This window comes from Akebia trifoliata, chromosome 3 (assembly GCF_017979445.1).
Source record: "Akebia trifoliata isolate Shusen 1 chromosome 3, ASM1797944v1, whole genome shotgun sequence".
Lineage (NCBI taxonomy): Eukaryota > Viridiplantae > Streptophyta > Magnoliopsida > Ranunculales > Lardizabalaceae > Akebia > Akebia trifoliata.
The window spans coordinates 34,063,554-34,078,937 of NC_141377.1; the positions used below are offsets into that span (position 1 = coordinate 34,063,554).

The following is a 15,384-nucleotide window of genomic DNA, read 5'->3' on the forward strand; positions in this document are numbered from 1 at the left end:
CTCGATTCAAATTCGGTTTTTTATTTTTTATTTTTTCGGATCGAACATCGAATAAAATTTAGTTCATTAGAAACCCCCCCCCATCTACCATATTAGAGAGACTTATTAAAGAAAAATGTTGAACTGACTTTCTTGGACACTACATTCAACACTGTGCTGACGTGGAAGTGCATGGGGAACGGTTGATTTTTTACCATGTATCTCGGGGAAAAAATATGTGATTATCTATGCACTACCATGTCAGCACAGTGTTGAAGTTCATTAAAATATGATTAATGCTCGAGTATCCTATGTGGGGGACATCTTGATGTGGTGGCGCGCACATATCCATAGATGCGTTTTTTTTAGATACGAGTAAAACACATCTACGGACGTGTGCGTGTCACCTCATATCAAGTGTCCCTTCTGAGGTCACTCTGGCACGAGTCGTAAAATATTTCACACTAGCGTAGACTAGGGCTGTCAATGGGCTGAGCCGGGTTGGCGCCATGAAACAGGGCTACTTGCCTAAGTCAAGACCGACTGGGCCATGTCCTGGCCCGTGCATTTTACAATATGTTTTGCCTTTATATGTTAAAAAATCACTCATAAAGAGTTGAACACTGATCTACCTATTAGAAATTTCCTCAACAAAGTACTTTTTTACAATTAATTTTTGTATATATCTATTAAAAATATATATATTTTACATATTACTAGTAGGCTGCTCAATGGGCCTATTTCGCCTATCCATGACAGACCAGGTCTGCCTCGGATCAAAGCCCAATTTCTTGACAGCCCTATATAGACTAGTGGTGTAAATCACCCGGGCCCAAACAATATCTGATTGAAAGTTCTTAAGCCCAATCCATGTGGCTAAAGGGTATCGGGCTTTGGAGGGGTTCACACACTTTTTAATAAATTCTTTAAAAAAAAATCTTATAAATCTTAAAATTTTATTAAAAATAATATATTTCTTTTTCAAAAATGAGGACATCTAGGTCTTTTGGTGTGAGAGTTTATACATATTTTTACAAAGATAATCGTTGTTGAGTCAAATCTTTGACCAAATGAAACATTTTGCCACGTGGCATAATATTGAGCAAACTGATCAAAATTATATGGCCCACCCCAAGCAGTTCTTAGCCATTGGATTTTAGCAATTTTCCACGTAATCCGAGTCCAAGTCGTAGTGGATGATTGAAACCCTCTTCCCACATCTCAACACATGCCACGTAAGTCATAATCCAAGAAAATTTTAAAAAAGAGATTTTAGGCATCAATCCCTTGGATAATGGCTTACCTGGCATATGCTAAGATGTGGGAGGAGGGTTTCAATCCTCCACCTGAGTGCATAAGATCTGGATTCTAATTAATCCCAACAGATGAGACCAGATAGACACAATCGGAAGAAAACTCAAATATTAATTGTTTCGTTTAATCTTAAAAGATGATTGGGTGCATCACAATACACTTTAATACATTTATTCATAATTAATACCGTCAATCAAATAAATTTCAAATTAATCAAGAGAGTTGATATCTCTAATTAAAAATAAGTAAAAGTTACGCTTTGTCCAATTTATCTCGGGTCAAGCTGTTATGCCTTGGTATGCAAGGAAGATGATCAACTCTATCAAAGAGCTCTCAAAGTCATTTCAAGAGGTCAGATTCTCATTTATCTATAGAGAAACAAATAAGGCTGTAGATTTTTTGGCGTCGTGGTATAGATCCTTTCAAAGTTCAACTTTGTATCCTTCTGAATTTCCAACACAGCTTAAGTTCCATTGTAAATGAGGATGTCGTGGGCAAATCTATGTGAGATTGTAACTTTCTTTAGTCGGCTGGGGGTCCACTAAATACCCCCCATTACCTTCAAAAAAAAAAAATGTTGAGGTAATAACTTGAACTAAACTTTTGTAATGTCGATAAATAATTTAAGAAATTAGGTGTGATAAGTAAAAGTTGGGATGCCAATAGCAGCTCTTTTAATCAAATATTCTACTCCATTGTTAACTAGACTTTTTATAGGAAGTTTTACCAAAAACCATTAGAATTTTGCAAAAATTATTGAATCAATCTTGTTTTTTAATATATAATATTTTGTGTAGAACAAATATTATATATATATATTGAAAATTATTTTCAATTTCAAATATTTAAAAATGGTTTTAGAATAAAGTTTGGGAGTTTTAAAAATGTTGCTAAAAGCTGACCAACACAACAACAGTAACAATAATGGGTGGCTTTAAGTGTTGGTCAGCTTAGAAAAATCTATTTAAATAAAGGTAAAGGGCTTGTTTTAGGTTTCCATCCTCAAAGTTTGGTGTTGCATTTTTCGTTTTTATTTTATTTTTATTTTTATTTTATTTATTATTATTATTGTTTTGTGAAAGAATAATAGAAGATATTTTCTAAGGATTCCATGTAACCCTAGAAAAATTATATTGAGCTCTTTTATAATCAAACAATGTTTGAGGTTATTACAAATTAAAATGGCCCTTTTAGAAAAATGATAACATTTTTATCGATTAATGCTCAATATTATAAATAATTTTAAGTAATTAAAACATTATTTTAAAACTCGACTTGAATGTTCATCAAATTGATTAAAATTAAAATTTTAGCAAGTCGACTTATAAAATAAAATTATTTTGAATTTTTAAATAAATTTTAATAAATAAAGATATTTATTTTTTATATTTTCACAAAAGTATTAATAATCAAATAAATTGGGCAAGTTTTTTATTTGATTCGTATTTTTTAAGATTAAACCACTTTGTAGAGTTGATAAAAAGGAGTTTCGGGTATTTTTCTTAAAAAATCTTTATTAAGTGGAACTTAAATGGTCTGTATTCTGTTCTATGGGACTAAACGGTACATATTCTTAAAAAAGAGTCCTCCAGAGTCATTGTTCCAAAATTAAACAAGATATGGTGAGGAGAAAATACACAAACATGCGGGAGTGGTGGCATGTCAGTTGGAGGTTTGGTAGACCCAACTTAGGTATGAAAGAGGTCCAGAAAGTTCAGGCCCGACTATAAATATGAATCTGGCCTAGCCCAGACTGATGCCTAAACAAGCCTAATTTACCTCAATGACCTTGAGTTGAATGTGACATATATCTTCAAACTTTTGCCCCAAACCCTTGATTTTTTTTTTAAAACATATATTGTCTTCAACCTAAGGAATTGAAGAAGAGGTGACTCCAAAAACATGATGACTATTTGGGAAAGAAATCAGATTAAAAAATTTACACTAAAAGTTGATGTTGATTTATAGGGAAAAAATTAAGGTTTTAGCCAATAATTTGAAAATGAGGGTATTTAGGTCATTTTTATTATTCAAATAAATGGTTTTGAAAATGAATCAAGGCCGGGATGGCTTGCTAAGTCATCTAGTTATCGTTTGTGAACAAGAGGCGTGCATCATGTACCTCTTCTTCATTATGATTCATGGATTTGCTAAAATAAAACCAAACCATCTATCTCATTCATGGTTTTAAAACTTGTTTTGACGTCTCATCTCATCTCATCTGTGAATGAGACTAAGTCGTCTCAGACGAGTTTTTCGATACATTTGAGATGTCTCGTTTAACAATGAGAAAAATGAACATGGGTTTTAAATCTCGTTTGATGCATTGCCTTGTCGTCCGTCTTGTTGTTGGGTGATATCGAGACGACTCGGGCGATACGTCTTAATCTTGGACGAGTTTTGAAACCATGATCTCATTCAGGGGCAGAATTAGAATGCTACCCATGTGGGGGCAAAGTAAGAGTGGAAATTTTTTTGGAGGGCAACTAAGATTGTAATTTTTTTTTTTTTTTGTGGGGGCAACATAAGAGTGGAAACTTTTTTGTGGGGGCAACTAAGAGTGTAAAAGAATTTTGTGGGGGACAACTAAAAGTGTAAAAAAAAAAAATTACGAGGACAATAGCAAAAGATTTTTTTATCCGTTGCTATTATCTGTCACAATAGTTCATTACTCCCTAGTTGGTTTGAAAATTCTTAAGGGAGCAAATGCCCCCATTGCCCCCACTCTAAATCCGCCCCTGATCTCATCTGAGATGACTCGTTCATAAATGAGAAAAGAATCCCAAGATTCGAACCCGTGAAGTCCAATTTTTTTGTTTACAAAAAATTGTGCTAATATGATGAATTACTGGCATGATACCATGTGTGTATCAAAACTAATTGTAAAATCCAAATACTACATCGCTTAACCCATGCTCTCGATCAATTTAATCAATCACTCTAATTTTTCGATACATCTGACATCATGCCATTATTAATATGTTTAACACATTTTTTTTCCAAATATTAAATTTCTATTCAAATCAAAACCATGCCAAGGATGGCATGTTAATTGCCAAAAACGAAGGGAGCATAAACCGAAAGTCTGGGCTATTTCTCAAAAGAGTTGTGTTGGAGCCTTGTTAGCAATTTAAAATATAACAAAAATTTGATACGTGAAAAATTCAAGTTCTATTTGATTTTGGATTGCAAAAATCCAATTCGGTAAAAATTCAATAAATGGAAACTATGCTGCATATGCTTCATACGTATATCCGTCACATTTCAAAAATTCGATAATATGATGGTGATATTAATAGTGACGATGATGATGAAATTGGTGATGTTAATGGTAATTGTGAAGGTGATGATATGATGATAATAATGATTGTGGTGATAATGAAGGCATTGAGGTTATTATTCCATTGATTTATAAAAGAAGACCAAAGTCAAGAGACAAATCATCAATTTGAAAAATTAAGTTGTAATCTCAAATAAATGTAGAGAACTATGTCATTATATTTTAAAAGATAAAAGGGACATTTTTTCACCTGAAGAGTTGGATTCCTCCAAAATTTTGAAGCATGACCGCTTCAAAGTCGATTTGTATTACATGTCACAATTTACAAATTTACACTTTACAACATATAACAAGGTACAGTGGCATTTTTTTTTTTTTTTTGACAGAATTTTATAAAAAATCATAAAAAAGAAAAAGAAAAAAACACATGTTGCATCTATGGTTTCGTACATACAGCCATGTCAGCAATGTGTGAATCAATGTCAATTTTAATGTCTCTCTAACATTTTCCTACTCAAAATTGTTATAAAATAAAAAGAAAAGAAAAAGAAAAAGAAATGGGTAAGATTAGTGGGCCCCAAATAGTGTTAGGTCTTGGGTTCACTTGAGTATGGATCATAGGGCCCAAAATTGGGAAGTGAATTACACGTGGCTTCTTTAGGAGCGCTTGACATCAAGCCTTTTTTCAACAAAAGGTATTGATGGGAAGTGAGTGTTTTAGTGGTGGTGGGATTCATGTGACCGTCCCCCACTACAATACCCTTTTGGGAACAAAGACAACAAAATTATCATTTGCGCTGTGTTGTTGTCAACACGAGAATGATCTCTTCCCTAAATTTCTACCATTGATTTTCTTTGAGATTCACTTCAAGGACCATCCAACAGTGTTAAAGAACCTAGGGATATCATCCTCAGGATGACAGCATAATTTTCTTTTTTTAAAATATTTTCTATCATTTCTAAAGACGAGCAAAATATTGGTTTCTCTTATTTACTTTTCAACAGTAGTGATGATTCTAAATTTCCAACACCGAAGAAAGAAAAAGTGAGAAGAAATTAAGGAATAAAAAAAGAAAGCTAAGATTGTGATGGGAGTGAACCATGTGGCATGAGACATTGATCTTATCTTTCTTTTCTTTTATTTTCGGTTGGTTCTCTATTTTGTTAGTGATGAAAGATATTTTTTTTTTTTGTACAAAATCAGTGTTCTCTTTTTGGCTTTTGTTGTCAAATAAAGTTGAGAGGTTAATGTCCTCTCTCTCTCTTATACGTATGGTTTTTTAAACTTATTTGAGATCGAGACGTATTGCCTGAGTTAATTTGGTATTGGAGTTGAATGAGACCAACTCACGAAGTCATTTTTTAACTGAGATTTAGGACTCACGTTCATTTTTTTGATTTGTCTCACGAGACGTCTCAAACGTATCAAAAAACTCGTCCAAGGCGACTTGGTATTGAACCTGGACAAGATGAGACGCGAAACTGAGTTTTAAAACCATGCTTATACATGTTTGATAATTTTTTAATTTAAGTTCAAGGGATATTTAAGAAAAAATGATCGACTTTTGATGAATTTACGATTTTGGCTCACTGTTCATTTTAATTATCAAAACATGAACGATAACAAATTCGGAGGTTTTTAAAGTGACTATTTCACAGGTTTGAAGTGATACTTTAAACTTGCGAAATAGGCACTTTAAAACCGTCGAATTTGTTACCATTCTGAATTTTTTTTTAACGAAAATGTGATCATTCACGTTTTGGTATATTAAAATGAACAGTTAACCGAAATCGTAAATAACTCATTTTCAGCTCACGAATTGGTAATTCACTCTATTTGTTTTATCTCTTTTATTTTATTTTGCAAAAGGTAATTTTGAATAAAAAAGTTTAATAACCCACAATCTAAGCACACCCATTGTTTATTCCAGTTTGTAATTTTTACATTTAATTTTTTTTTTTAAATATTTATAATTTCCTTTATTTATCTAATAATTAAAATGAATGGACTCCATTGATCATCTGCTATGGGACAAGTTACATTATTTCATTTCTTTCTTTCTCAGACATACTGATTGTTTAGTTGACAATGGACCCTCAATGCATTAGAGGTAAAAAGTTCTCTCTTTTTCTTTTCTTTTTTTTCCTTTTTTTTCCACAAAAGATTTTTGTCACTTATGTTGCAATAATTGCTTCTGTTGGTTTCTAACATAATTTGATCCTTGAAACAATGTGTATCTTTCTATATGTTTATGAATGAGTGAGAGAAATTGATTAAGTCAAAATTATTGCCAGTCTACTTTGCTTATTCTTGTTACACTAATCATCAAAATTTCGCGGATAATTCTCTTATCAGCATTTAATTTCTATGTCTATATAAGTTTTGGGTTTTCGTTTCAACATGGTAATTTAATTATCAAAACAAGAAATTCCACGATCAATTAATATGATTTTTCATCGGTTCTTATCTTGAATAATGGTAGCTCTAGCAATACAAATATGTAAAATATCCTAATTTAATTCCTCATTTCATCCTTTATTGTTGTATTTTATATGGATTTAATCACATTGTTATATAATATGAATACCATTTAGAAATTAATTTAGATTTTACCCTCCAATACTACTTGTAGCAGTTTTTGGTGTTCAATTTTATATCATTCATGGCAGCTTTTCTTTTCTTTTTCATTTAGTGCGAGAACATGTAGGATTCTACCACCTTTTCTATGATAATAATCAAATGAACTTACAGCTCTTGCTTTTCCAAAATTTTAATATTGCAAACTAACTTTTTTTTAAATTAAATATCTTGGCAAGTAAGATTACAAACAAGTAAACATTAAAAGATGTACAATTAAGATTCCCAATTATTTTTTAGCTCGCGCTTCATGTCAACTTCCTACGTGCCTGTAAATTATAATTAGAAGTGTCTTTAAGTATTCATCATCTATAAATTTATCTCTAATATTGAGACATGAATCTTATTTTTCATTATAAGTATTGGTTTTGAGAAATTTGAGTGATGTGGGTTTGTTCTTTTCGTGGTAGTTACGCTATAGGAAAGAAAAGGGAGCAAACTCGCTCGTCTCTCTTAATAAGAACAGGTTTATCTTATTTAAATCTTTTGTTTCTTCTTTGAATCTTTATTCACTTTCTTGCCAACAATTGAATTGAGATCTTAAATTTCATAGAGCGCGAAGTATGTTATGATCTGTTTTTGTGCTACTTTTATATCACTTTTGAAGTAGATGACAGGGAAGCTCATGTTTATTTATGTTTTCTCTGTCAATGTCATTGTTGCATAAATCATTCTACTTTGTTGCTTTGTGAATGGGGTGTTCAGTATTCATTGTCTTTAGACCTATAAACCCATTATTGTTTACATGTGTTCTCAACTATCGTAAGTGCCCGTCCTTGATCTCATCATGTTCATTGTTCCTTCAATTGGTTTTAATGATTATAAATTGGGGGAAAAAGAAAATGAATCCATACTAGGCAAAGCTAGCATTTTAGGGGTGTTTCTCCATTGTTTAATCAATAGAGTTCATTTTGTCCAGCACCATTAGATTGACAAATTTGCTTCATTTTTTTTTTTTTTTCCATGTTGGTTTTCCAAATGAATCATATTGGGAAGTTTACTATTAATTTCAATTTTTTTGTTCCTAGTTAGAATCCATCCGTTTGGATTGGTTGAAGCCATACCCAATGTACCTCCAAGCAGCTTTAAAGCTATAAGTTCTCGACATTGTTCACGTTCAACACATTCCCTACATTGAGGCTTCTTTTAGCTTCGTACTTATGCCTCCGTAAACAATTCTGCCCCATCAAAGACGCGCTAACAATGATGAACGATTCCAACTCTGTAAGACCCAAACCATGGAGTTTCTATGCAATTGCCGCCAACCCAAGCCCATCTCAAACAGGAGGAGCAGATAACGAAGTTCCATGGATGAACTTCGGGACTTCTTTGAATGCTATCTCATTCGGTTTCGTTGCGACAGCAATTTTAATTTCCATGTTTCTTATCATGGCGATTTTTGAACATTTGTTAAGGCCAAGGCCTTCTTTCTCTCAAGATGCCAATGAAGGGTCTTTGGAATTGGGCACAATGCAGGATCAATTGCATATACTTGAGAAACTCGAAAATTCGCAATCTGTAAGTTTCCCCCTTGCCTTCATCCCTGTTAGTTTAATTTTAATTTTTTTTTTTTAATTTTTCCTTATTTTTTTTATTCTCAAAAAAATTGTAAATAAAATCCTTTTTTGGGTGGGATGACAGGTGTCGACATCGGATTTCTCGGGTTTGTCAGTCTTGATGCCAGGGCAGCATTATCCCACCTTCATTGCTCAACCTGCTCCTCTGCCCTGCACAAGAGAAGGGTTATATTATTGGCATTCAAATAATCTTGGTTTTGTTTATCCTTAGCCATCAATATATATTTACACAAAAATACCATTGTCAATTAAATGTGGTCTCTAATGGAAACTCAATTTCACTAGTTTTTTTTTTGTAATATTTTTTTTCTCTTTATTTAGCTAGATTTATAGAGATATATAAGTGCTTCTTTTTCCTACACCCCAATGATAGATAGCTATATGGTAGTCAACCAATAAACAATTAATCCTAATCTAGTTCGTCGTCAAGTGATCACTCTGCAATTGACAAGATAGCCTATTCGGGAAGTTTAGCACGAGTTCTATGAAATTCGACCTGTTTAATTACAAAATAAACAAAAGAATAAAGAATAAAATAGAGAAGAAGACGGCTGATTTGAAGGACTTGGGTCTTCTTTTTTTCTTTTTTTAATGGTTAGGCAAGTGAGATTAATAGTTAGTAATCAGTAGGTGAAGGCAGGTTTTGAACCCAAGTCATGGTATCAATACTCTCAAACTTTAACCAACTTTGGAAGGTAGTACCTTCTAATTACTCGTGCCATATAGACCAGGTCGAGGTGGTCCAACCCTTTAATCTAAAGAATTATATTAGTTTTTCTGATTGATTTTTGCAAATGATAGTACAAGATTATCTATAGATGAATCCTAAACAAACGCAATTCAAATCCAAATCGAATTCTTAATTTCTACATTGAGCAATTAATTCTACCATTATATAACCCAAGCTTTGATATTATTGTACTTCCTACTACTAATATTTAGGCATATAACAACTCATTTGAGCCTGTAAAACTAAGGAAGGAGATCCAAACCAATATAAAATAAGCCATGGAGACCCTTTGATGTATCATAATAAGTCCTTTCGTAGGGCTTATTTGTGAACAAAATGTTTTATAATTGATCTGTCTTTTTTTATTAAATTGAATTGGGCATTTTAGTTAGAAAATGGTGCTAAAAAAGGTGCCAACTTGCCAACTTTGGTTAAATCTTGTGCTTGTTGATATCACGACCTATGTTTAAAGCCCACCTTCACCTACTAATTCTTGATCATTAATTTTGCTTGTCTAGCAAAAACAAGTTCATGGTTATGTTTGATCTAAGAAGACAAGAAGCAGCTTCCAAACTTTTAAAACTATTTATGTCTCTTTTTCTACAACTATTTGGCATTTGTGGCGAGAAAGAAACAAACACATCTTTGAGGTGATACATCGAGAAATCCAAGGTGATATCGTGCTACTTTTCCATGAAGAACATTGATTTTGTTATCAATTGGTGCACTTCAATCTGTAAACTCCAACGTTCAATAAAATCATGCAAATGGACTATTCATCTACCAAATTTTGCCAAGGTTAATGTGATGGTGTTTAAGGGATGGTAAGGTTGAGTATGGTTGGATCATGAGGAAGTCTGAAGGAGATTTCCATCAAATCTTTTTGTTCTCAATGCTTTGCGAATGATATCATCGGGATTGAAATTAAAGCAATCCTCGAGACAGTTGAAACAACGATTGTCAATAATATTGACATGGGCATCTTTGCCAAGGTCGAACGTGCCAAGGTCGAACGAGCACTTGATTTGATTCCTATTGTATTTGACTTTTTATCAAAAAGGATTAGTGTTGTACATTTGAAAGATGCAATTGTGGGCATTATTTAAAGGATGAGGTCCTATAATCTGCCTCAATGCTTGACTTTATATTAAAAAGAGAGAGATAAATTTGCTGAATCCATGAATTAATTGATGACTTATCTATCAATTGCAAAATATTCAACCTCAAAATTTTATTTTCTGTAACATTTAAATCTCAAGAACAATATAGGATTTTTTAGGGGGTTGAAGATGATAGATTTTGGTAAGAAATCCAAAAACGTAGCATTGTATATGTCCCAAAAAAATTCTGATTTTTTCTGAAACTGTCATAAGTTATCCGAATTGAAGGCCCACCAAGTAATTATCAAATCCGAACTTTGTTACTATGGTTAAAATACATATATGTTGTTGATGCGAAAAGTTAAGTCCGTACTCTTTAGGATTGTAACAATTTGACTCGATTTGACCCAATCTGACTCTATAGGCAAGAGAAAATTCAATCACATTTTGAACCTCCTAGGTGTTAGTTCCATGATTTTTAAAATCGTTTGAGACCGATATAATTTCCCCGAGTCATCTTGGTATTGTCATGAGTGAACGAGATCTACTATGTGATTCTTGCTTTGCACCGACTCATCTAAGATACAACATGATTTGTCTAAGATTTTCAAAATCTTTGAGACGAAATAACCGAGTTAACTTGGTTAGACAAAAAATTCAAACAAGTTCTACGTACCTTGTTTTCTTTAAATTCAAATTTTTTCCCAACATTACAAGATCTTCAGCACTTCATGTAGTCAAAAGCAAATCCATCTATTTTACTGTGATTTGAGAATTTAAAATCCACCAAATGTTGCAAAATTTAACTTTCTATTGGAAATTATTTGACCATTTTTTTGTTAAAAAAAATTCTTATTTTTGATTAATTTCAATGCATGTTTGATTTATATATTGCAAATGTGAATCTATCAAATAGATTCTACTACTGTTAAATAAAGGGTTAGAATTCCGTTACTCCCAAGAATGACTCATGGAAAAAACACATGATCCCAACAATTTAAATACAAAATCCAATGGTTGAGATTTTTTTCTTGGGTTAAGTATCTTTGAGATATGTGTAATCAAGATACGCATAAATCTCAAGTGTTGGATTTTGTATCCATACGGATGGGATCATGTGTTTTCTTATGAGTCAATGGAATCCAATCCATCAATAAATGTTTTGTCCGATATTATCATTCTTCACAATTTTCAAAAATATCCTTAAAATAAATTTATTATTTTGTCTTTTGGTGCAAAAAGCAAGGATATTCATTATTTTTAATATTGTTAATTAAACAAAAATAATAATCTAAATAAAGAATTCACAATTCCTATTTATCATGAACTAATAGAGAATTGTCCATTTTGATCCAAATTTGTTAAGAGATGATTTCTAAGGATGTCAATTGAGTCTGGTTGCCCTTGCTAGCTCGACTTGTCCGACAAAAAAAAAGGTCAGGGCCTTGATATTGAGCTTGCGAAGGTAGGGTTCGGTTCTAAAATATTCAAACCGTCATTATAGTTTATAGATGTATTTATAATTTGTATTATTTTATGCAAATTCTATCTTGTCCATAACCATTTGCAGTTAAATAAGACCTCAAATTAATATTTAATTAGGTAATCTTCACACAAATATATATAGGGTAGTGTTAGAAAGTCAACATTGGGAATCAAAATTTGTCCTATAAGACTTAAAAGTCTTTTATTGAGATGATTTTTTTGTGAGAATGATCTTTATGATGAGGAGATTATCTTCACAAAAAAAAAATCAGCCAAATTTGAAAGTTCTAGCACCACCAAAGTGGTTTACAAATTAACTATAAAAAATTGACGATCCACAATTCTAAACCACTTTTGATGGGGTTAGATATTTACATATTGGGTTGATTTTTTGTGAGGATGATCTCCTCACCATAGAGATCATCTTCATATAAAATCAACCTGTTTCAAAACTTCTAACCCATGTGGGACAAAGGTGTTGGGTCCCTAACATTGAGAGCCAAAATTTATCTTATATAGGTTAAAAAAATTTAGATTGGGCTGTTTTTTGGGAGGATGATCTATATTGTGAGGAGATCATCCTCATAAAAAATCAGCCTATTTTGAAACTTTTAACCCCATCAAAAGTGACTCACAAATTAACAATAAAAATCAACGATCTGCGATTCTTCAACTTGTAAACCACTTTTGATGTTAGAAGTTTTAGATTGGGCTGATTTTTGGAAAGAATGTTCTCCTCACCTTGGAGATCATGCTCACAAAAAATCAGCCAAATCCAAAAAATTTAACCCATATGGGACAAATTTTAACCCCTAACATTGGTTGCTGAGCGGGACCCATATATATGTATATTAGAAAGTTATTTTTTTATTAGAAATGTTGTAGCTTGTATCCTAAAGTTGGATCTCGACATCTTCACCCGCCCCGAACTAGAACCTTGAAATGGGGTGGAAGTGCCTTGCTCTGAGTACTCTTATATTCGATTTTTAATTTTTCACAAAATAGAATACTTCTACCTACTTCTTTGTTGTTAAAGAGGTGTTCAACTCTGCTCACTAAACTATTGTTGAACAACCGACCTCTCTTTGATTGTTGCATACACACATTTCTTTGTTGTAGGGGATCCTGGGATTTGTATAAGCGATAACAATTATCTATCAAAAACTTAAAAAAAGGACTTCTTGTAACCCAAGCTCCTTTTCCAAGGGAGTTACCTAATATGATCAAAAAGAGTCACACACACACCTTATACATGTTTCTTAAGCTGAGGATATCTTCGAAGAATGGAGGATTTTGTCATATTTCTATTTGATTGTCTTGTGTTTCTCAAAAGTGGTTTAATTATTTTTATTCGACCTAGCCCTACCAAAGGTTGTTATGATTGGACTAAGGCTTAGTCAATTTAATCTGATAGGGGTTGTGGGGGGGAATTCTCAAACATGGACACGTGGCTCGAATGATGCTCGAAAGTATGGACACGAGAAGTATAGACTCCTCGAATGCACGGACACCCAGCTCGAACCTGCATCACCAATCCATCAAGTAGCACGGATGGCGTACTCTGTGGATACCAAGTGCCAGTGTAGGTCGGCAAGATGAGTCTGATAGATGTGCCATTGATTGACAGCTCTGACAACCCATACCATGTCATATCAGCTCTGATTATTCCAGGATTGACAGAGCAGTTGCAACTACTCCTGCAACTGACGTGTCAGAGAGTGACCTAACTACCTTGAGAGTAAGCTAACTGCCCTGAGTCACTTCAAATAATGGCACTGAAAACGATCAAGTTGGATGCTTATAAAAGGAAGAGGACCATGAGTAAAAAAGGGGTTCTTTTTCTTCTTCTCTCTGAGCTAGATTAAGATTTATAGACTTAACTTTCATAATGTCTAACTTGATCGTCGGAGTGGGCTAATTCGTAGGTCCGCCTGAGCAAAGATAGGAAGAAAAAATGTAGAGCAAAATCCAGCATCTACAGGGATATAGGACTGGTTTAAGATTGAGCCCATCTTTTTAGGATCACGTTTAGTTTTAGCGAAGCACAACTCGAACCTACCCATTGTCAACGCCAATAATAAATAATTATATCGAAGAATCTTCTATCCTTAGCATGGTTTTAAATCTCGTCCAAGACTAAGATGACTCGTCCTATACATCTTGGTATCATCCACGAACAAGATGGATGGACAAGTCAAACGTATCGGATGAGATTTACAACCACAGTTCATTTTTTCTCATTGTTAAATGAGACGACTCAGACATATCGAAAAACTCATCCAAGATGACTCTATCTAGTTCATGGACGATATGAGATGTCAAAACAAGTTTTAAAAAAACTCACAATTTTTGAACAAGTATTGTTTTCTCTTCCTCCATTCTTTTTACTTTCTAAAAACAGAAAATAGACAACACCAATAAGGTTAATTTCAATTCAACCCCTCCTATTAAAAAGCTCAAAACATGTGTATGTTTCGCCACCAAAATAATAATAATTGTTTGCATCTCGATAATTTTAAGCCCCTTCAATCAAAGCAACTTACCAAAGCATGTGGTCTTGAATGTATTTTTCTTAGAAATCTGTGAAACCTTCAAACATTTTCACTAGGTTGATGGAACTAGATTTAATTATTCCTTTCTTTTAAAAGGTTGGATGAAAGAAAAAAATAAATTAATAAAAAGATCAAATAAATTACTAAAAATAACAACAACAACAAAAAATGATGCTTAAGAATGTACAAAAATAATCAATTTATAATATACTCACATTGCTGTATTCAAAGGACCTTCCAATTTAACTTCAAAAGAGAGATCTCCATCAGATTGAAAACAAAAGTAAGAAAAAATACAAAACAAAATCTAGAGTTCATCAATAATTATTTTTGAGTTCAACGGTTTTATTTTGAAATCAACAATAATATTGATGGCATTGACAATAATAACAAAATGGTCATTCTGTGATGGTTTTCAATTGTGTCGAGCTTGACAATATTATCATCAAGCTTAGTAAATTATTGTCGAGGTTTACAATAATAATGAAATGGGGTATTTTTATTTTATTTTATGATTTTCAATAGTTTTGAGCTTGACAATATTATTAGAGAGTTACTATTGTCACACCAACTCTTACTAATGCCACACCAACTGTGTGCAATTCTTTAATTATTTAAGTGGGAATTGGTGTGGCATTAATAAATGTTGATGTGGCAATAGCAGCTCTATATTATTATTGTGCTAAGTAAACTATTGTCAACTTTGATGATTTTTTTTTTCTTATTGAA

General features: G+C 32.7%; 1 protein-coding gene across 1 annotated transcript; it reads left to right on the top strand.

Moving 5' to 3' along the window:
- Positions 1-7,057: 7,057 nt before the first annotated feature.
- On the top strand, positions 7,058-9,085 carry LOC147406516 (uncharacterized). Its single transcript, XM_086432790.1, has 3 exons — positions 7,058-7,677; positions 8,240-8,729; positions 8,853-9,085. The coding sequence occupies exons 2-3, from the start codon at positions 8,415-8,417 to the stop codon at positions 8,997-8,999; spliced, it is 462 nt and encodes a 153-aa protein (XP_086288916.1). The 5' UTR covers positions 7,058-7,677; positions 8,240-8,414; the 3' UTR covers positions 9,000-9,085.
- Positions 9,086-15,384: the final 6,299 nt, after the last annotated feature.

Excerpts from the sequence above, each read along its gene's own strand:
- LOC147406516 (XM_086432790.1), top strand. The coding sequence starts at position 8,415 with ATGATGAACGATTCCAACTCTGTAAGACCCAAACCATGGAGTTTCTAT. Across the intron at positions 8,730-8,852 it reads AACTCGAAAATTCGCAATCT|GTGTCGACATCGGATTTCTC; the intron begins GTAAGTTTCCCC and ends GTGGGATGACAG.